This window comes from Dermacentor silvarum, chromosome 1, assembly GCF_013339745.2.
Source record: "Dermacentor silvarum isolate Dsil-2018 chromosome 1, BIME_Dsil_1.4, whole genome shotgun sequence".
Lineage (NCBI taxonomy): Eukaryota > Metazoa > Arthropoda > Arachnida > Ixodida > Ixodidae > Dermacentor > Dermacentor silvarum.
This window is the reverse complement of record NC_051154.1, coordinates 318,169,851-318,191,852: the sequence shown is the minus strand read 5'-3', so window position 1 is coordinate 318,191,852 and position 22,002 is coordinate 318,169,851. Positions and strand designations below refer to the sequence as shown.

Genomic DNA, 22,002 nt, shown 5'->3' with positions numbered 1-22,002 from the left:
TGTGACTCACAGGAGAAGCCTTTTCGAAATCCATGCTGATTTCGGAAGAAGAAATGGTTTGATTCTCGGTGATCGTAGATATGCGATGCGATAATGTGTTCGAGCATCTTGCAGCAAGTGCATGTTAGTGAGATGGGGCAATAATTTTCATGCGAATGTTTATTACTACTTTTGAAAACGGGTACTACCTTTCCTATTTTCCAATCAGTGGGCAGTTCACTTGTCTATAATGACTGTTTGTAGATGTGAAGTAAGATGACGCTGGAAACTGAAGTGGTATTTTTTAGTATTTTTGAATTTATTTCGTCGACACCGGAGGACGAAGACACTTTAAGGTTATTGATCAGGTGCACAATGCCATTAAGTGTAATGTCGACAGGTGCCATGTAGTGGTAATCAAAATCATTGACGTAAGGGATGCTAGAATTATCTTCTATGGTAAAAACAGATGAAAAAAACGTGTTTAAAGCAATGGGGATGTCAGCATCCGAATATGGGGTGTTAAAAGCATTATGTATTGATATATCGTTTCCCAGGCTACGTTGACCTATCGTTCTCCAGAATTTACTAGGATTATTTTTTAGTAGTCCGGGCAGGTCTTCTGAAAACTACTTATCTTTGGCTTCACAAAGGGCAGAACAGTATGATTTCAGGTAGTTTTTGTAATTAACCCATGCATCTGGCGTACACTCACGCTTCGCGGCATCGTACAGTCGCCTTTTCTTTTTTTTCATATGCTGATGTTTTCTCGTAAACCAAGGGTTAGTTTTATCGTTAGATATTGTGATAAGTGGTACGTGCTTGGATACTAATTCTGTGAGCTTGTCTCTAAAAAGAACCCAGTTACTTTCAACAGACCTGTTATGAAAATGGGGCATCAAGATGTTATCATAAAAGACTTGCAGTTCGGCATTAATGCAATCGTAATTAGCTCGGTTATAGTTGCGAATCTGTTTTCTCGTTACACCAGTGAAAGGAAGCGGAATGTTAATGGTGATTTGAAGTAATTTATGGTCACTCAGTCCATCTAAGTAAGTTATGTTACTGACGTATCAGGAGCTGTTGTAAAGATGAGGTCTAGTATATTGGGACCGCAGGTAGGTTGGGTAACTACTTGAAATAGGTTAAAATCTAAAGTCAGATCAATGAGGCCTGATGAAACAGTACACGAGGATGATGGCAGTGTCCAGTCAATCTGCGGAAAATTGAAGTCACCGAACAGATAAGTGATATCTGCGTGGAAGAGCTCAAGTGCTCTCGCAATGCTTTCACGCAGCTTGTGATCGGAGTTCCGTGCTCGGTAACAGTTGCCTATCAATAATTTGGTGGAAGATGTAATGCAGGCCGTCCATATGATTTCTAGATCAGAATCTGTATTGATAGCAAATGATGTTAGCGATTTCTTAATGCCAAGCAGAACGCCTCCCCCTCGCCCATGAATGCGATCGCACCTGTATATGTTAAGAGAGATGGAGCCTGAAAGAACTTCGCAATCAAGATTGTCTGGGTGTAGCCACGTTTCAGTGAAAGCGATGATATCAGGATCATTGTCTTTGAGGAAAGACAAGGCTTCAGCACACTTAGATAATATACTTCAAATATTAGTGAATGATATTGATAAGGGGGAAGACATGATGACTGGTTTCGGCTGTTTCATGATGTGCGCACGTTCACTGCGCATGAGCTATTGATTAAACTGCATGACAGTATCAGTCGTCATATTGTAAATATAGGTTTTTGAGTCGATGCGCAGTTTGTCAACTGACAACTTATACTTCTTTTTCTGCGATTTCGCGAAATTTATCAGTTTTGCCCTGGCTTTGCGAGTTGCAGGCGAGAAATCTTTGTGTATCGCAAAATTTGTTCCCTTAAGTTTAGACCCCAATGACAGTATGAGTGCTTTGTCCTTGAAATGGGTCAACTTGGCAATTATTGGCCTTCACTTTTCTGGGCTATATTTTCCTAAACGGTGAACGCGCTCAAATTGAACGCTGTTAGCGGTCAACTGCAATTCTTCCGAGCAGAATTTAGCTATTTTTTGTTCAGACATTGCCCAGTCTTCACCTGACTCATCTTCTATGCCAAAAAAAGAAGATTTGAGCGCCGCATCCTATTTTCTACATCCTCGCATCTTGACGCAATAGCCGTCAGTTGATCCGAGACGCACATAGTTTCATCATTTTTGTCTTTCTCTGCTGTGCTACGCGAAGCAAGAGCTGCTTGCAAGGTCGCCACTTTAGCATTAAGTATTCAAACAGTGTTTTCATAGGTTTCCTGCTTTTCTCTGACGCTTTTTAGCTCTTCTTTAAGAACCCTGTGCTTTCTCAAGCTTTCGGATGGTTTCTAGCGCCACGGCGAAAATGTCGGCCTCGCTTTTTGACATGGGACCTGGGTTTTACTCGACATCACCTGCAAGCAAGAGCAAAAGGTTACACAAGCAAGAACAAAAGCCAGCTCAAAAAGCATGCGTTCGCTTCAGAATGTCTTCAAGAGCATGTGGGCACGACACCGCGAGAAGACAGCAGTTGCTACTCTTAACACAAGCCGCGTTGTTTAGGTAACTAACCTGAAACATCAAGCAGCATGAAGGCATCTTGTCTGGTGCGATGTCGTGCCCGAAGTGTAGGCTTGTTGGGTGCTTTTTATACTGCGCACCGGCCGCCTCAAACGCAGCTGTCGTTGATCCGGGTTGCCAGACGGATGGGCAGGCTCCATCCAGAACTGGCGCATTATGCGTCGAATTCGGCATGGTCAGCGGCAAGCATGTTGACGGAAGGTGGTCTGGATCGATGAGCCATGACCAGATAGTGCAGGTGATAGCGGCCTGAAACATCAAGCAGCATGAAGGCATCTTGTCTGGTGCGATGTCGTGCCCCTCGATGATAAATTCGTTACTGTGTGTTAATTTATCATCGAGAAAGCTCACAACAGAAGAGACTTTAGTCCTGGCAAAAGGTCATAAATTCAACGTCACCACAGATAACCTCCCCCTGCCCAAGATTGTCGCCGCTCTCGAGAGCGGCATCCAGGAGCTGAACCCTAAAGTGCGGGAACCGCTCAGAATAGAATCAATAGGCATAATAAGGTGCAATAACAACCGCCGAAGAGAAAGAAACTTGTCGTCTGACGAAATAAGAGTGCTGCGATTACTGAAGGAAGATAGGGACATTGTAATTCTACCATCGGACAAGGGCAACTCAACCGTCGTGTTAAACATGCAGGGCTACGAGGAAAAGGTGTCCACCCTCCTTAACAGCCAAGACTACGAAAAATTAAAAAAGGACCCCACCACAAGGACCCAATCAGTACTGAATAAGACGCTGGTTGAAATTTTCCGAAACCACCCAAATTCTCGAAATCTTTATCTAAAATTAATGTGCAGGAACGGGTCCGCACCAGCCTTTTACGGCTTGCCAAAACTCCATAAACCCGGAATCCCCTTATGGCCAATCGTAGACTTTTCATGCTCCCCACTTCGATCACTATCCAGATACTTGCACCAGATTATATCACCACGCACCAGAAGGACAGCATCCCACGTGCGCAACCCCGAAAACTTCATCAAGCTCATATCAAATGTACGCCTCGAAGATGATGAATGCGTGGTCTCTTTTGATGTGATCTCTTTGTTCACCAGAGTACCCATTCAGTTAGCTATATCTGCAACAAGGATGCCCTGGAACGCGACAACACACTCGACGAGAGAACCCCCTTGAGTGTAGACGAGATCTGCCGCCTTCTCGAGCTATGCCTATCAAATACCTACTGCACTTTCCGAGGCAGCTACTACAAGCAGGTGAAAGGAACTCCCATGGGGGCCTCAATTTCCGTCACCATGGCTAACCTAACTATGGAAAATATCGAAGGCAGAGCTCCGAGTACTTTTTCCCCGAAGCCAAAAGTTTTCCTCAGGTACATGGATGATTGCTTCTGTATCGTGAAGGAGTCGCAAGTTGAAAACCTGCAGAGCCATTTAAATTCTATAGATCCGGATATACAGTTCACGTCGGAGCGCGAACAAAACGGAACGTTACCATTCCTAGATGTACAAGTTACACGAACCAACGGCAATCTAAAATTCTCAGTCTACCGAAAACCAACCCACACAGGCCGCTACCTACACATCACATCCAACCATCCGGCAAACCACAAGACATCGGTCGTAAATTCTTTATTGAAAAGAGTCGAAACTCATTGCACATTGGAATCAGATCAAAAGAAAGAAAGGAGAACGGTTCTCAACGAACTCAAAAGGAACGCCTATACAACGGAATTCATTCGAAAAACAACCCGACAACAAAAAAGAAAAACAAACTACGAGACCTACAACCGTTGACTCCCCCTCGACCACAGAAACGAGTGTACATCCCATACGTCAAAGGTACCAGCGAAGCTCTCAGCCGAATATTAATAAAAGAAGGCCTCAAAGTCGCGCATAAACCGAATAACACTTTGAATATCCTCATTCCTAAACCAAAAGACCGTCCACCAAAAGAAAAAGCTCAAGGCGTCGTCTATAAAATTAGCTGTGTCGACTGTCCGGCGTCGTACATTGGGGAAGCCAAAAATCTAAAAGAAAGAATCAGACAACATGAAAACGACGTCAGAACATTTAACCAAGAAACCCAAATCCTTCAAACAGAGACAAACTGGCGAAAAAGGCTACTACTGGAGTCTTGGCACATTCAGAACACGACGGGGGGGGGGGGGGGGGGGGGTAGGGTACGGTAATATAAACCGCGTGAAGGGCATTCTTCCTGCTTTGTAAGTTCATGGCCTTGCAGACACGAGGAAGGGAAGAAAGGACCCCCCCCTCTAGGTCAGCAACACCAAAACAACTCATCCCCCCCCCCCTGTCCCTCGTCAACGCATTCCCGCGACTAAAGGGCACCCAGCATCGGTCAAGCCAGCCGACCAGCGACGCCGAAGCTCCCCCCCCCCCACCCCAAACCACCACTTATTTTGTCTGTCTAGAACAGGTGCCCTGCCAAGTGTCTCCGCACCTTACGCTCTCTCCCCCTTCCTCTCCTTTGTTACGACGGACCTTTTAAAAGCGGCAACCGCCACCTCCGAAGAATACCCCCTGAAGAAGGAGCCGAATTGGTTCCGAAACCTTGGGCTAGTAAATTTCCTTATTTGGTTGGAGTCCATCTCTAAGTCTTAATCAATTTTCCCAACCAGACAGGTAATTCTGTCGAAATGTTTAGCTTCAAGACGTTATCTATATGTTGGTTCCATGTCAAATTTCGTGTTATTGTTACCCCTAGATACTTGAACTGCTGCACTTTCGCCAGGAAGTGTCCTGCAATGCTGTAAGAAAAGGAATAGATAGTTTTCTTTTTGCTGATGTGCGTATATGTAGATTTCGGATAATTTCCATTTCCTACACCAATCATCTAAATTTTGCAAACATTTCTGAATTTTAAGCTGATCATCTAGTTTAGTAATTGTGTAAATTAAGCAGTCGTCTGCAAAGAGCTTAGCCTGAACACCCTCTTCTGCCATGCTACTGGTGTCATTTATATAAAGGAGAAACAATAGTGGTCCCAATACTGAGCCTTGGGGCACTCCTGCGAGTACAGCTAATAAATCTGATACATAGCCATCCAGGTTAACTATCTGCGTACGGTTTGTTAAATATGCTTCAATCCATTTTATTACAAATATTATGCATGATAAGGTGGAAACTTGGGCGAGTTGGTGATTCAGTATCGACATGTGTACACAGCGCAAAAGGTGAGGACTGAAGGAAGAACACAACACAGGTGCTGACTTCAACTGATCTTTATTTGCGAAACCACCAGAATTATATACATAAGCAAAAGTAATAAAAAACAACTTTTTGCATAGTGCCACACATGAACCCTTTTTGTATCACAGCCAGATACATGATTTCGTTTTTGGTGAGGGTAATGGATGGCATCCTGATATAGTCAGCTGCTGTATCATGTCAGCCTCTATGATTTCACGTGTTAGCTGCTAATTCTGTGTTCAAATGCCGTGACGACCTATCGCTTTTAAAAGTAAGAACGGAAGCGAAAAAACTTTGTAATGCACCGAGTCTAAATCGGCTAGCCAGTTCAATTAACAGAAGCAAAAAGTCTAGCTTGGATTTGTTTTTCACTGTCAAAACCCACAAAGTTGACTGGCCGCTACGAGTCATCATCTCTGAGAAGGGGACTTGGCAGAAAGTGGTTGCTTTGTTTTTACAGGAGAAACTTAACCTGCTAACAATTGACGCCACTTTTTTTCTGTAAAAGACTCTAATGATGTAGCATAAATTTCAAGTAACGACAAGGGCCTCAAAGCCTGCTCCATTGACATCAAAGACCTGTACTGCTCTTAACCACATGATACGCTGCTACAGTGCGTAGAGGACTGCATTGACAACTACAGCTCAGTTGCGTTCCAGAATGCTTCTGCTGTTTCGGTAAGAGGCTTCCTTGAGCTGCTTGGATTATACTTAAGGTCAACGTTTGCCTAATGGAATGAACACATTTACATTAAAAAAAGCGGCGTGTGCATTGGTTCATGCATAGCACCAATTTTAAGCGACATTTTTCTCCCTTACCATATTGCTAGCCGCCTTGATAACACAGTGGTCGTAAAAGTTCTCAGTTTTGTGGATGACTTCTTGTTACTTTTTTGCTTGTGAAAGTCAATGTTTTGAGCCTGCTGTTTCAGATGTACTTTGCCAATTCGACGAGTGTTTGTCACCACTTGTCGTGACGCATGAACTCCCGGTAGATGACTCGTTAAGGTTTTTAGATTTGCGACTTAGTATCTCTAGAGATCACCTGTGCTCGATATATAACCCCAGAGGGAACAAGCCGCTTTTGTCTTATCTGTCGACCCATTCCAAGCTGCTTAAATGGGGCATTGCAAATCTTTGCTTCACAAATGCCCTAAATAAGTCTTGCTTCCACTCTTTAAAGTGCAGTCTCCTTGCGCAGGCCTCCCGCCTAACATGTGCTGGGTACCCCGAGCTTTTGTTAGTTTCTTTAGCAGAAAAGCTACTAAAGAAAGTCAAGCTGAGAGACAAAGCACCAGCAAACTGCGCTGCCAGAGACAACAGGCCAGTCGCGGTGCTCCCTTACCTGCACAAGATATCGCACAGCTTGAAGAAGATAGGCAATAAAGTAGATGTTAAAGTTGTTTTTTCTGCCTGGAAAAATTATCAGTGCTCTGTAGGCGTGGGAACGCTCATGCCACACGACGAAATATTTGCACTACTAACCATAGGAAACTGTTTGGAGCATGCGCCCTGGGTGTGGATTACATGATTCCCCTGACTTGCGGAAAGAAATACGGTGGCCAAACAGGCAGATGTTTGAAGGAGCGATTAAAAGAGCATTTTTACAATGTTTACACCGCTGTGCAAGGTCATCTTGGCATTCACTGCAGAGACTTCCCTTGCAACCCTGAATTTTAACACTTCGTCGTAATCTCCAAACACCGGGAACATTCAACACGTGAAATCATAGAGGCTGACATGATACAGCGGCTGAGTGACCTTTGCATCAGCATGCCGTCCATTGCCCTCACCAAAAACGAAATCAAGTATCTGGCTGTGATGCAATAAGGGTTCATGTGTGACACTATACAAAAGTTGTTTTTCATTACTTTTGCTCATATATAAAGTTCTGGCTGTTTCGCAAATAACGATCAGTTGAAGTCAGCGCCTGTGTTGTGTTCGTCCTTCAGTCCTCGTCTTTTACGCTGTGCACACATGTCGATATTGTATTATGCAAGTGCTGCTGGTATAGCAGTCATCCATTATGTTAACATTGTCAGAAATTAGTAAAGAAGTTAAATTTAAATATGATTTTATTAATTAATTATGGAATGTCGGGAGAAATACAGTTGCACTGAGTGCTCACAACGCTCACATTCATATCATCTCGCCTTTATCTCGTTTTAGTGATGTCATTAGCTCTGTCTCATAATGCTAAGCGCTAAACTCATCTTTTCGTTTCATGCAAACATGCGATAAATAGAAACCATTTAAAAATTAAATTGTGGGGTTTACATGCCAAAACCCCGATCTGATTATGAGGCACGCCGTAGTGGGGAGTCCAAAATAATTTGGTCTACCTGGGGTTCTTTAACGTGAAGCTAAATCTAAGTACTCGGGTGTTTTCGCATTTCGCCCCCATCGAAATGCGGCATGGGCGGGATTCGATCCTGTGACCTTGTGCTTAGCAGCCAAACACCATAGCCACTAAGCAACCATGGCAGGTAACTAGAAACCATGCTTTGTATTTGTCAGTCAGCGAACGTAAGCAACTGTCAGCTGAGGTCATAGGTTTTGTACCTTGTCTAGGTGATTAAACACTCGTGGAGCCAAGTGTGGAAACGTCTTTGTGCTAAGGTGTCTGTACGTGTTCAATTAGCCAAAGGTGGATGAAATTATTCTTCAGCGTTTCATCAGGCAATTTTAGAATACGAGCTTAATAGTTAGCACCACTGCATGCACCCCAAATGCAAGTTAGAGAAGAAAAATAATTGTGCAGAAACCATTGACAATGATTGCCAATGTAAGCTAATAGCCTGAACGAACATTTTTCTTGCCGAGGGCTCCACAAAACTCATGCATGACAGTCCCCCCCGCAACTTGGTTGTGCAAGAGCATGTGCCTTTCCCTCGGCACCTTTGTATTGCAAGTCCGACCACTCACTGCCGCCAACCACAAAAAAGGGCAAAAGAGGCTAATGAAAGTTATTAGCTTTTAAGAAATGGTGCCAGCATAGTTCCAACTTGTAGTAGTGTACAAAATTTTGTTTTATTTGACTTTGTTCAGTTTCGTTGATGAAATGGCGATTATCACTTACAGGTAGCCATACGAAAATATGGGCACCATTAGAGGACGTTGTTATCCTCTGCTGAAAGGGCAGCATTCTCTGTGGCTTACTTTCAGGTACATCGTTCCTGCGGCTGATCCCCGATAGTGGCCCAGCTAAGGACAATGCATCGGCCGTGCGCCGCCACCTTTTGTGCTCGGGCAAGGTGTACTACGAACTCACCAAAGAGCGCAGGGCACGCAATCTCGACTCTGAAGTGGCCATCACACGTGTCGAGCAGGTAACCCACCTGCCTTTACTGGGTATTGTTCTGTGACCTGCATATTGAAGGACTGCAGCTTGTGATTGTAGCAAACTTGCCTAACCCATTTGCTAGGTCACGTTTACATGAGAACCAGCACATACACGGACGAGAGTCTAGAATTCCATTCAAAAGGTGGAGTGTTCTTTCCTGTGGATTCTTGAAATTTCCACTCTTATTTGTGCTACAGGTTGTGACAGACTCCAGTAAGCAAATGACTTCGTTGAATGCCTTCAAATGTCATGCAACAGTGGGTGCCAGTTCATGAATGGCAGGCATAGCATTGAGCGAAGTGGGCATAGAAAGCAAAAAAGCAAAAAAAAAGAAAAAAAAAGCAAGTTGCAGCAATGCCATTCTCCTTCATGAAAGCTAAAATTGATGATGAAGAGTGCTTGTTCTACCATTTTTAAAAGTTGAAGCCGGTGCTATTCTTATGGCTGAGTCAGTGTTATGGAGTGGTGACTTAGCATGAAAAAAAAATTGCATGCACGCACACACTCACACACTTTCTCTCTTTCATGGGCCATAATTTTATCTGATAACTTATTTTAATCGCAGATGAAATCGAATTTGAATTAAATGGAATGAAGTTGAGTTGTTTTCTCTCTTTGTTTCAGTTTTGGGGATTTATGCTCCAGCTTACTCGCACACATACTATGGCCCTGAACAGTTCAAATATAAGTGCGAGTAGGCTGCACAAGTGTGCGAAATTTGGCATGTTGGTTTTAGTTAAACGTGGTAAGGCAGTAAGTAGATGGGACACAGCAAGGCAGACAACGTAAGCGCTGCAGTGCACAGCCAAGATTGGTTGCGGCTGATGGCATGGTGCTGTTCCTGCGCAGCTCTGCCCGTTCCCGTTTGACCTGGTGAAACAGGAGGTCGACCGGTACCCCAACGCCGAGATCTCTTGGGTCCAGGAGGAGCACAAGAATCAGGGCTTCTGGTACTTTGTCCAGCCGCGGCTACAGACTGTGGTTGCCCACCAGAAACCCATCCAGTAAGTGGCCCTTCTTGCAAGCACCGCCACTGGCCCGAACGCACAAGTGGGGTGGGGAAAACTGCTGGGCAAAGACTGCAGTGTAGTTAGGCCTCAGCATGTGCACATCCTGCGCACTTGGGAAAGTTTAGCATAACTTGTTGATGCTTGGCGGGGCACCAAGTGTTACTTTTTTCATTATTGAAGCAAATATTAAGTTTAATGATGTATCGTGTAGCACTGAAGCTACTGCAGGGCTTTCGGTGTAATGTTTCAGATCAATCCAAACAGCAGCTTCAATTTGTATATGTATGTGCAATACCCCCGTGTTTTCTGATGTGCGTGCTGCCTCATGTGCATAGGCAGATGCAGCTGCCCTGCACGCATGCTTCTGGCCTCTTTTGGTGCAGTATATATCACGGTTCTGCGGGATCATTCTAGCACAGCACGATGGGTGACTCGGGTGGATGATGCACAAAGATGGTTTGTTGTGACGTCTAAACAAGAGCCTAGCAATAGACGCGAAATTTTGAAAGTTTCAGGAAGGAAAGTGTAAGCAGTCTTTTAAGCGAAATTGTAGGCTTAGTGCAATAACTTAGCGCAAAAAGAAGGGCGAAAGAAGCAAGACACACTCCTTCGTTGCTAGATGACACCTTTCTGGGTGGAGCCTGCGCAGCCAGTGCACAGAGTAGGGCACATGAATGCTGATGAATTAATATTTTGGCATGCAGTAACAGTATATTTTCTCTGCAATCCTCTACCCCCAAAAGCTGATGCGGTGCTCATTCTTCTGATACAAAAAACAAAAAGGTATTTTGTGACTCGTGCTCTCAGTGTGTTCGTGCCTCCTGCTTGCTGGTGATTTCCAGCCATTTCATGGACATGACTAGTGGCCACATTTTAGAAGCTGCATTAGAGCAGCAAGCGTGTCATATAAAATAATATGAAACAACGAACTAAATAATTATGCATTTACCTAAGCTGAACAAGCAATCACTCATAGCGACAGCGATCAACTTTGAGGAAAAATTTGCTGCCTAGGCCGGTACCTTTTGTATCGTCTCAGTACTTCGTTCAGTCAATCCTCTCATGCACAACATAAGTACTGGCATGGCTTCGAATTATCTCGATGCCGCTGGCGCTACCAGGAGGCTTGACAGCAATGCACATATGACAGTTATTTTGTGCTTCAGCTAGTTTATCCATCATATGGGAAGGGATTACATAAGAAAGAAAGGAAAGGATTAGATGTGGTACGAATAAACAAAACGCTACAATGTCTGAAATGTCTTCTTGCCCCATTCCATTAAGTTACCACAACAAAGCATATTAAGCATAGTGTTCGTACACTGACTCTTGTATAAATTAAGCAATACAGTCGAACCTACTTATAGCAATACTGGTTTTAGCAGTATATCGGTTATAACAATGAGAAGCTGCTGCACTGTCAGCTTTTGTATGTTTTCTGTGGTGAAATAACCCGCTTACTGCAGTACCCCCATGCCGCAGTGCCAGTTATAATGATGAAGTCTTGCTACTGGGTGTCCATGTCGTAAGGGAATGGAATGTCAAATCCTTGAAAAGTAAAAAGAAATTCGAGCCGCCGCGCGCTGTTTTACAGCCTTCTTAGCATCGCCAGGCTCGCGCACCTCTCTCCCGTCGCCCTTTCACCCCTCTGAACACGAATCGGCTGCGCCCATAGCTCTATGCCGCGCCAACTGCACTGGTAGGGCTGATAGCCTGGAGGATGGCTGATAGCCTGAAATCACTGGGCGCTGCCGCTGCTCCCAGATTGCTCGCTGGCCCCTCATTCTGCGCACTTCTTCCGACGAATTAAGTTGCTCATGCTCCTCTTAGTTGGTTGCGTCGAAGTCAGGCAAGGTTCTGACTGCATACCTGCCAACTCTTCCGAATTTTCCGTAAAATGTACGAATTTGGACCCGTCTTACGATTTTACGAATGTCGGCTCAATTTTTACGGAAAAGTGGTTATATTCGCGAAATAGTTTTTAAAATTTTTAATAAATTCACACCGTTGCTGGTGGGTAGGGGCGCCACTTACGTAGGGGCGCATAGAGATGGAGGTATGCGCCGTAATCTTTATTGTCTGCAGAGTAAGGAGATTTTTCAATCTGTGACGTTGCCTTCGTCATCGGATTGGGACTACCTGACGACGGCTGGAAGTCACTGGTTGTCGTTACTCTCAACATAGAAGCCCACTTGTACGTAAGTGGCGCCCCCAGAGACGACGGCGATTTCGGGTCGATGCGGCAGGCAGTTTCGGTATGGGAGGCTGTGGCTAGTCGTCTTGCCTGTCACCTTCGCTAGGCTTTTTTCGCGAGTACAGTAAAAGCTAGTTAATTCGGACACGTCTTTTGGTCCCGGCAGGCGTTTGCATTATTTAATGCAATGAAACTCTCGTTAATTCGGACGTATTTGGCCGCACATCGGTTAATTCGGACAACTCTCGGTGCTCGGCGAGCGCCGCAAATGTGCGACGCAAACGAGCTATAACTAGAGTGTACTCTACCATAACGGCATTAGCGTCCACCGAAACGAAGCGACAGGATTCAAATCGTACGGGAATGACAGCAACGCCAGAACGCTTCGTGCCTATTTGAGCCTTTAAAGCTTTTATTCTTGCGTTTGCCGGCGCGCATACACCGCGTTGGCCGCGTGCCTTCAAAACTGCGTCGTCGCCATCCGTGATCGCGTTGATAGCGGCCGCGGTTTCATCCGCAGCGGTTGCGGCAAAAAGTAGTTTCGTTTTCACTCAGTGTCGTGCCGTCAGGGAATGGAATACGAACTCCTTGAAAAGACGGGAAAAAAAAAAAAAATTGAGCCGTTCCACGCCGCCGCGCGTTGTTTTCCATCCTTCTCCGCATCGCCAGCCTCGCGCGCCTCTGTCCCGTTGCCCTTCCGCCCCTCCGAACACGAATGGTCCGCGCCCATAGCTCTAAGCCACGCCACCTTCCGAAACATGAATGGACCGCGCCAAAACAACGTTAGCGTCCACCGAAACGAAGCGACGGAGTACTGGAATGACAACAACGCCGGAAGGCTTCGTGCCTATTTGTTCCTATTCGTGCCTAGCTTGCGTTTACCGCCGCACATAGCACCGCGTTGGCCGCGTGCCTTCATGACTGCGTAGTTACCATCCATGATCGTCTTGATAGCGGCCGCGATTCCGTCCGCTGCGGTTGTGGCAAACAGTAGTTTCGCTTTGACTCGTTACGCACGTCGGCCGCGTGCCTTCATAACTCGGTAGTCGCCATGCATGATCGCGGCGATATCGACAGCGGTTTCGTCCGCAGTTGCAGCAAACGGTAGTTTCGGTTTGACTATGCGTGCGTCGGCCGCGCGCCTTCAGAACCGCAAGGTCGCCGTGCATGATCACGTTGACAGCGGTTGCGGTAAGCAATAGTTTCGTTTTTACTCAGTGCAAAGCTGTCGAGGATGGAGAGAGATTGCGGTTGTGAAGAGGAAGAGGCGCACCGTCTACATCGCGATGGGCGGCGACCCGGCGACATTGGCGAAAAAATAAACGGGATGTGCGCGCGCTAGTGAAAAACGCGTCTCAGATGAACACGCGCGCCGCGGCCGCAATGTGAAGGAAGTCGCGAAACCTTCGCCGCTGCGAGCTCTAATCAGTCGCGAGATGACGAGAATTGCAGCTTCCGCATTGCGTTTATGCAAAATAGAAACAATTTGCTGATTCATACTGCAAATAAGAGCGTGTTGACGTAGTAAGCATTTATTTATTGTTTTCTTGATACCCTCGATAATTCGACATTCGGTTAATTGGGACATTTGTTTCGGTCCCGTGAAATCCGAATTAACGAACTTTTACTGTATGACCTGTTTTGTGGACCTCGCTTTTTTTTCTTTTTTTTTTCTTTTTTTTTTGTGCGACGTGCTGCTGCATCGGGCGCAGTGCGACTCCGGCACTCCGGTGTTTTGTAGCCGTAGAGGCTGCGAAGTGTGATGGCGTGCTCGAAGCCTCGTCAGTACTAGACTCTAACAGTACTTCCAAGTGTGTTTGAAGTCGTACTCCTCGGCAGAATTCCCGTGCACGCCGCCGCCCCCCCCCCCCCCCCCCCGTCGCGAGTTTACGAATTTGACAGTCTTGAGGTTGGCAGGTATGTGACTGGTGTTGTAAAAGTCGCGGGGTGCTTTTTTTGTTGCTGGGTGCTTTTTTCATTGCGGCAATAGATTAGATTTTTTACAAGTACTGCTTCAGGAGGGCACATTTAACCGGCAAATGGAGTCCTCAGCAGTACACCTGAGATTATAATAACACTGTGTCTAAAGGTACGTCGGACGTACCTGCTTTGCTTCCATTTTGCTAGCTCTGTGGCTCCCACCTACTGATCTTTGCACATGTTTTTGCAAAAGGGCCTTTATTTACCTCAAAAGGAACCATTCAAAAATGCATTTGAAAAGTCACGGAGAGCAGCATAAGAAAAGCCTGGCACTAGTGAAAATACAGCTCCAGGACAGCAGGCCCAGTCCCTACTACTCCCCCGGGAAAACCAGTGATGTTGAAGGTAGAGCGCCGCAAGGCACGAGAAAGGTATAATCCGGCATGACTTACTCGGCATCAGCGCCAAAGGCGCAATAAAGTTTGTCCAACGTACACCAAGCAAAGAAAAAATGCGCCCCGCAACTTCTACAACACCAGTCAGAACCTTGCCCGAGGTCTTTCCGGGCTACGTGGTTTCTCAGCCTCGTTTGACTTGCCGTCGAAACGGAAGATGGCTGATCCGCCCACTGATCATCGGCAATGCACAACATTGCCGATGAAAGGAAAGTGCACTGCTATAGATTTGGAAACGAAGTGCTTCAACCGATGTGGCGATCGTTGCGAACATGCTTGCATCGCATAGCAACAGCGACGGCAGGTAGGGCAGGCTGCCTCAACGTTGTGTTCACAGGAGGCCCTGCAGATGATTCAGTCCCTCTGGGGCTTTGTTTTCACGAGTGGCCTTCACGAGATAGGGATGTCAGCAAGCTTCACGTAAAGCAAGCAAACCTGACAGACATGGGGTTTTCTCGTGCAAGCCAGTGAGAAGTATATGGCGAGATGCTTGTGGTGATCTCATCCCAGTGTTTCTTCTGTATTTCTCAAGCTGAGAAGGTGCCGAGGCAACCTTCTCACATTTTTCAAGGGCCCCTTTTGAGACCACCAAAGTGATGCCTTGGCGGAGCTCGCATGTCACTTGTAGCCCGTGACCCCACTTTGCACTTGTTATAGCAGTGCCATTCTTGAGTGCCAACAGCTGCGGCTTGTTACATGCGATCGGAGTCTTGGGGAAGCAGAGTTAAACAGTTCAACGAGTCAACACAATCAGCAGCCAGATGGAGGAAGGTGGTGGGGAGGGGCACTGGCCTCCCCGCCATTACAGTAAAACCTCGTTAATTCAGATTTCACGGGACCGGAAAAAATGTCCGAATTAACAGAATGTCGAATTATCGAGGGTATCCAGAAAACACTAAGCAAATGCTTACTATGTCAACGCGGTTTTATTTAGCGAATGAGTGAGCAACTCCTGTTGCTATTTTTCACAAAAGCAAAGCGGAAGCTGAAATTCTCCTCATCTCGTGACTCATTGGCTCTCGCAGCGGCGGTCGAGGCCTTGCGACTTTGCAGCACAGCCGCGGTGCGCACCTTCATTTGTGACACGCTTTGTACTATCGCACGCACATCGCAATTATGTTTTCGCCAGTGAGCTGGCTAAAACATAATCGCGATGTAGCCGGTGCTTTTCAACCTCGACAAATTCGCACCCCGAGTCAAAACAAAACAACTGTTTGCCGCCACCACTGTGGAGAAAACCGTGGTCGCTATCGACGGGATTATGAACGGCGACATAGAGGTACTGAACGCACGCGCCCGATGCATGCACCGAGTCTGAACGAAACTACTCTTCGCTGCAACAACTGCGGACGAAACCGCTGTCACTATCTAGGCTATCATCAGTGGGCCTCTTCGATTATCCGTCTCTGACAGTCCCGGACTGTCCGAAAGACTGCATAAGCAACGCTCATTGGCTGAAAGCACCGTCTCGGGCAGTCCGGGACTGTCAGGAACGAATAATCGAAGAGGCCCAATGGCGACTACGCAGTTACATAGGCACACGGCCGATGCGCGTACCGAGTACAGTAAAAGCTCGTTAATTCGAATTTCACGGGGACACTTAATGAGTTCGAATTAACCGAAATTCGAACTAACGAAAGTGATTAAAGAAAGCCACATCTGATGACAAAAACAAGGTAGAGCACCTCTAGGTACATTTATTTGCAAAAAAAGTCCGTAATGGTTTTCTGCTTTTTGCCTCTGAAAGCGATTGCTGCTGCTTTATCTTCCAGAGCTCGAATGAGCCGGAAAGCATCGTCTTCGCCTTCTTCGAAACTGAAGAAAAGCCGGGCGTGATTTAGTCCGTCCATCACCTGTGCCAACGAAGGTCGTACCGGTGTTTCACCAACATCATCTTCATCATCTTCATCATTCGCGTCGTCATCGTCCACGGCTGGGTTTTCGTCTTTGCCGACGACTTGGGCGATGATTTCATCATCGGTCACGGCACCGCACACCGCCGCGCAGCTGTCGACATTCACGTAGTCGCCGAAGTCCACATCGCCGAGCACCTCCCGTACATGAACCGGAGCGCGGACGTCCTCTTCAACTTCATTTGCGTCTGCATTAAGGGCTCCGAAACCACAGTGCCGGAAACAATTCGCAATTGTTTCTGTGGTTACCTGATTCCAGGCACGCACAAGCATGTGCAGGGCTGTGAGCAGAGTGACGGTGTAGCTCTTCTCATTATCGGAGCACAGGAGCAACTTCTCGAGAACGTGGCGTCTATAAAAGCTCTTCAAAACTTTTATAACGCCCTGATCCATAGGCTGAAGAGCCGCAGTGGTGTTAGCCGGAAGAAAAACCAGCTCAATGGCTCTCAACTCGACTTCCACCTTGTGCGCCGAGCAGTTGTCGACGAGGAGGAGAATCTGCCTCTTGCCGAGCTCAAATTTTCGGTCGAGTTTCCTCAGCCACTGCTTGAAAAGCTCGCCCGTCATCCAGGCCTTCTTATTTGCTGCATAGTCGGCCGGCAGCGTGCGAATGTTCTTAAAACATTGAGGCTTTTGCGACTTCCCTATCACAAATAGGGGGAGCTTCTCGGTTCCAGTCATATTGGCCCCGAGCAACACCGTCACCCGCTCTTTGCAACGTTTGCCGCCTGCGCACACGTCCCCCTTGTAGGTGATCGTTTTGTCCGGCAAGAGTTTAAAAAACAAGGCGGTTTCGTCGGCATTAAAAATATCGGATGGTGCGTACCTGTTCAGGTGGTCTAGTAGCGCACCATTCCGCCACACGGTGCAGGTTTCCGCGTCTACGGCTTTGGCTTCGCCGCACACACTGCGGAAAACGAGGTCGTGTCTGTCCCTGAAGCGGTGAAACCACCCGTCCGAAGCGGCGAAGTCGGAGACGTTCAGACGTAGCGCGAAATCAGCCGCCTTCGCTACAATGATGGGGCCACTCAATGGGATATCCTGGCTCCGTTTTTCCTTAATCCATGCGAGCAACGCTGCCTCCAGGTCCGGGTGCTTTGCTGTACGAATTCTCTTCCGATCCTTGGCGAAAGTTTCAGCCGCGTATGAGTCCTCAATAGTCTTCTTATTGCGGATGTAGGTCGACAGCGTGCTTCTCGGTATATCGTGCTTTTTGGCAATTTCATTCTTACTCTGCTTCCCTGCATCCACTCCCCGCAGAATTTCCACTTTTTCCTTCAACGTTTTGGCACGGTATTTTCCACGCGACGACATAGCGGCACGCGAGCAGTGTCGGTCTGCGACGGACGCGTACAGAAGAAAAGAGAGGCTTAGAAGCTAGACGTTGCGATTGCACTGGCGACGGAGAGAATGGCCGATCGGGGTTGCCACCGAACGCACTGCGTATCCCGCTGTCCATGACGATGCAGCAGAGCATTTGCGAATAAACGCAAGTGCTGCCCCCTAAAAACACGCGATGATAGTGTATGTCGCGCCATCTGTCGCTTAACAGCAGAGACTGCGAGCTGGCTACGGCGGCGCGCAGTTCGAATTATCCGTGGCGGGCCGGATTAGCATTCGAAATAACGAGCTTTTCAATACATGGGGCTCTATGGAGCATGGCCGGACTGTGCCACTTAGTTCGAATTATTCGAAAATTCGAATTAACGAGGTGCGAATTAACAAGCTTTTACTGTAAAAACGAAACTACTGTTCAACGCAACCACTGCGAAGAAAACCGTGGCCGCTATCGACGCAATCGTGGATGACAACTACGCAATCATGAAAGCCCACGGCCAACGCGGTGTTATGCGCGGCAGTAAACGCAAGAACAGAGGCTTTAAAGACAAATAGGCACGAAGTTGCTGTCATTGTTAGCAATGCACGAAGCACGAACTTGCCGGCGTTGCTGTCATTCGCGTACGATTTCAGCTGATGACTATGGCAATGCAGACTCCGCCGCTTCGTTTCGGTTGGACGCTAGCGCCGTTCTTGCTCTTTTGCGTTGCACATTTGCGGCGCTTCTAGCTCACCGAGCTCCGAAAGTTGTCCGAATTAACCGATGTGCGGCCAAATAAGTCCGAATTAACGAGAGTTTGATTGCATTGACTAATGCATATGCCGAGCGGGACCAGAGGAAGAGTCCGAATTAACGAGGGTCGAATTAACGAGGTTTTACTGTATAGTTTTGTCACAACAGCTCTGCCATCTTCCTATTGATTTCTTTCATGCAACCCAGTTAAAAAATGTTCAGTTATAACAATAGAATTTTCGTGGCACTTGAATATTGTTATAAGTGGGTTCGACTGTATCAGGGTCCTTAGCACCAAGCAGTAACTACACGTACTATGCCCCGATGTGAGGCATATACAGGGTCATCGAGGTCAATTGGGGAAAATTTACTATGCAAAGAACATCCTTCGGGAAGGGAAGGAAAAAATTTATAATTCGTACAAAACCTTGCATACAGTTACCTTGCACAAAACCTTGCATAGGTGTAGTGTATGTTCGCAATGGCACAACCAACCACACCACACCACGCTATACTGTGCGCTGGTCCATATGGACGCAATAGTTTCCTGTCACAGACAGAACCTCATTGCAAGTGTCGTCTCGGCCAAACTGCCATCTGCAGTGCAGTAGACGCTGCCGGCCTGGTCACGCAGCATGGCGCCACCTCTCAAGGCGCCGCAAAACTCATGGACCGCTGGCATTGAAAAGAGCGCAGGCAACCCTGTCTCAGCGCCAAAAGATGACAATCAAGTGTATGGAGCCCTGTATCTGCTTTTTGAACGTCGCTATTGGAAATGACAAATAAAACTTCAGCATACTAGAAGTTACAGCTTCAGTGATATTGTGAGCAAACATTAGGAACAACTCCGAAGCAATGTTTTTAAAACTTGTTTGGGCAGTAACTAGCGTATGTAATGCGGTCCTGTACAAAGGGTTGGGGGCCAGAGACCGAATTTTCTAACTTTTGACTGGTTGCCCGGATGACCTCGTTTTGTTCTCACAACAATGTCCGGATGTTCTCGTTTGAGTGCCTGGATAACGGCTCTGGCTTTTGGCTCAAGGTCACTTGAAGGTCGCCGACAATGGGAGCTAAAAGCATTTCATGCTTAAACAACCGTGTCCGATCAAACCATACAATGTAACTAACCTCTGTCAGCTGCCAGGACCTTCTCAAGCCTAGACATGAAATGGCTGTATGCATGCTTCACCTTCCTGCTTTATGGTGCCTTCGGGTTGTTCTCGGTGTGGTGGTGTTTCTCATTGACCTATGCCCCACACGTGGTAGGCGAGTCGGTTCCAGTTTGGGCTGGAGGGGGGGCCACAAGTTGGGCGACCATTGTGTTAAAGCACTTTATTGCAAAGCCAAAATTCTGTCTTCTTTGCCTTGGCAACACAGTACACTTGCGTTTTCTTGTAGCCAAATCACGCAGGAATTCCTTGAGGCATCTTCCCAGCGCGAAGCGCTTCAAGTATCTCCGCCCTTCTGTCATATTCACGGCTCATTGTTGAGCAAGTCACGATGGCAAGTAACGCTCATCTCATAGTTCACTGTAGAATGTCGTTGCAGCACAGGGTAAATGCGTCCAATTATTTTCGCTACAGTTAAACCTGCTTATAACGAACCTCCATTTAACGAATTCCTGGATATAACGAAGTTTTTCGATTCCCCGCCGTTACTCCATAGAAGCACATGTATTTGAGACCTCTACGTAACGAAGTGGCAGCGGGAGACCCCCTCGATATAACGAATTTTCCCCTCCGACCACCTAGAGATTTCGCCCCAAATTTTGTCATTTTTGCGCGAGCAGCAACCGGAAGCACCTTCTCCGCCGCGATGAAATGCGAAGCGAGCGAACGTGTGCGTGCGTGCATGTGCGAGGCGGCCCTGCATTCCTCGACCTGGCGATCTTGCCGCCGCAGGCGTGACCTTTCCCCCTCCCTTCATTCGAATCTGATCCTGCCGCTTGCTGCAGCTGGCCTAGCCCGCCAAGCCGGCACTCTCTCCTTTTCCAGCTGATATTGCCGACGCGCTGGTACACGCTGTGGCACATCAGACTCGATGAGCGCGGACACGCGCTGTCAAACGCTGGCGGCGTGTGGAAGCACAGCTTCTACAGCGAGCGAAGTGACCTTCGTGCTGTTGTCTATCACTTCAACGCAAACTGAGCGCCGAGAACACACAGCACGCAGAAAGCTACGAGCCGCCGACGCACCTACACTGCTAGACTCTGCCCCAACGCAGATCGCTTTCAAGATACGGCCTGCGCGACCGCGCGCCGCCCCGCTATCCCTCCCCCCTCGCTCCCTTGCCGGTGCCTCGAGCGCAACGGAAGGCGCGCTTCCTCCCAGCTTTTCTTGCGCGCCGAGATTTAGACGCGGTCGTCGGCTCCCCTCGCACGTTTTCACTCGCACATACAGCATACGGCGCGCGGCGACTGCGTTATCGCCCTTGGACTTTAGGGTACGACCACGCTAGCGGCAAAAACGCGCGTCAGAAACGCGCGGCAAAAGCGGTAGGAATCGGGGGTCTTGCGGCGTGCCGCGCGAAATGAGTTTGAGACCCATTTCTGCCGCGAGATGAAGAATGAATCAAGAGCGACGAGGGTGACGTCACGGAGCCATCACAACCGGAACGCCGCCGGTCCGCGCCGGGTTTTCAATCGACGATCGTCGTCTCTCGCACGAAACAACGAGCGCTCGCGGTGTTGCTCGCCAGTTCGGAGAGCGCGGGAGATCTTATCGCGCAGCCGCGCGGCGAGACGCGCGGCAACTTGCCGCTCACTGCATGACGCGCGCGTTTTTTGCCGCTAGCGTGGCCGTACTCTTATATACGGAATATCTATGAACCAAAACCAATTTTAGGGCCACAACGCGTCATGGACACCATCTTTATATAGCAAATACGGATCTCAAGGGCCATACTTTTGCTGGCGGAAACCGAAAATACGTCATAGTTGTCGCCCCCGGCACTTTGGGCGGCAAATCCCATCGTCAAGCCACCAAGCCAAGCGACATGAAAAGTCAAAATGGCTGCTCGGGCCGGCGCGAAGTGGCACTTCGCAACGTATGATGCGGGAACGGTCCCACAGTTGCGACGCAACAGCGGGGTTACCAATGCATTGAGTGCTATGGGAGCTGTGCCGGGACCGGTCGAAAACGACGTCACAGCCGGGAAAATGCAGCCGCCGGGAACGTAACAGCGAGGTTCTACTGTAACATTATACGACGTTACGATGCCATTGTGACGCTCGCTCCTCGTTTCCGATGCCTCGCGCTTGTGCGAAACGACACGCGTCCATGTATCCGGTACCTGGTGTGACATTCCGAGGATGAGTGCTTCGACGAAAACGGAAAACGGGTGCG

The 22,002-nt window shown here is 47.7% G+C and overlaps 1 protein-coding gene across 6 annotated transcripts in view; it reads left to right on the top strand.

Annotated features, from left to right (window-relative positions):
• LOC119437313 (2-oxoglutarate dehydrogenase complex component E1) overlaps positions 1 to 22,002 on the top strand; it is a 565,962-nt gene that overhangs the window by 130,353 nt on the left and 413,607 nt on the right. For 4 of the 6 annotated variants that reach the window (XR_007464942.1, XM_049660427.1, XM_049660430.1 and 1 more), the window contains exons 20-21: positions 8,918 to 9,081; positions 9,945 to 10,099. The exons of 1 other annotated variant lie outside the window; for it this stretch is intronic. Coding sequence is in view for 4 of the 5 variants with exons in the window: in XM_049660427.1 (XP_049516384.1) it covers positions 8,918 to 9,081; positions 9,945 to 10,099 (319 nt within the window). In the remaining variant the exon portion in view is untranslated. The remainder of the gene's footprint in view (positions 1 to 8,917; positions 9,082 to 9,944; positions 10,100 to 22,002) is intronic. One more of the 6 variants, XM_049660428.1, reaches the window with a different exon arrangement.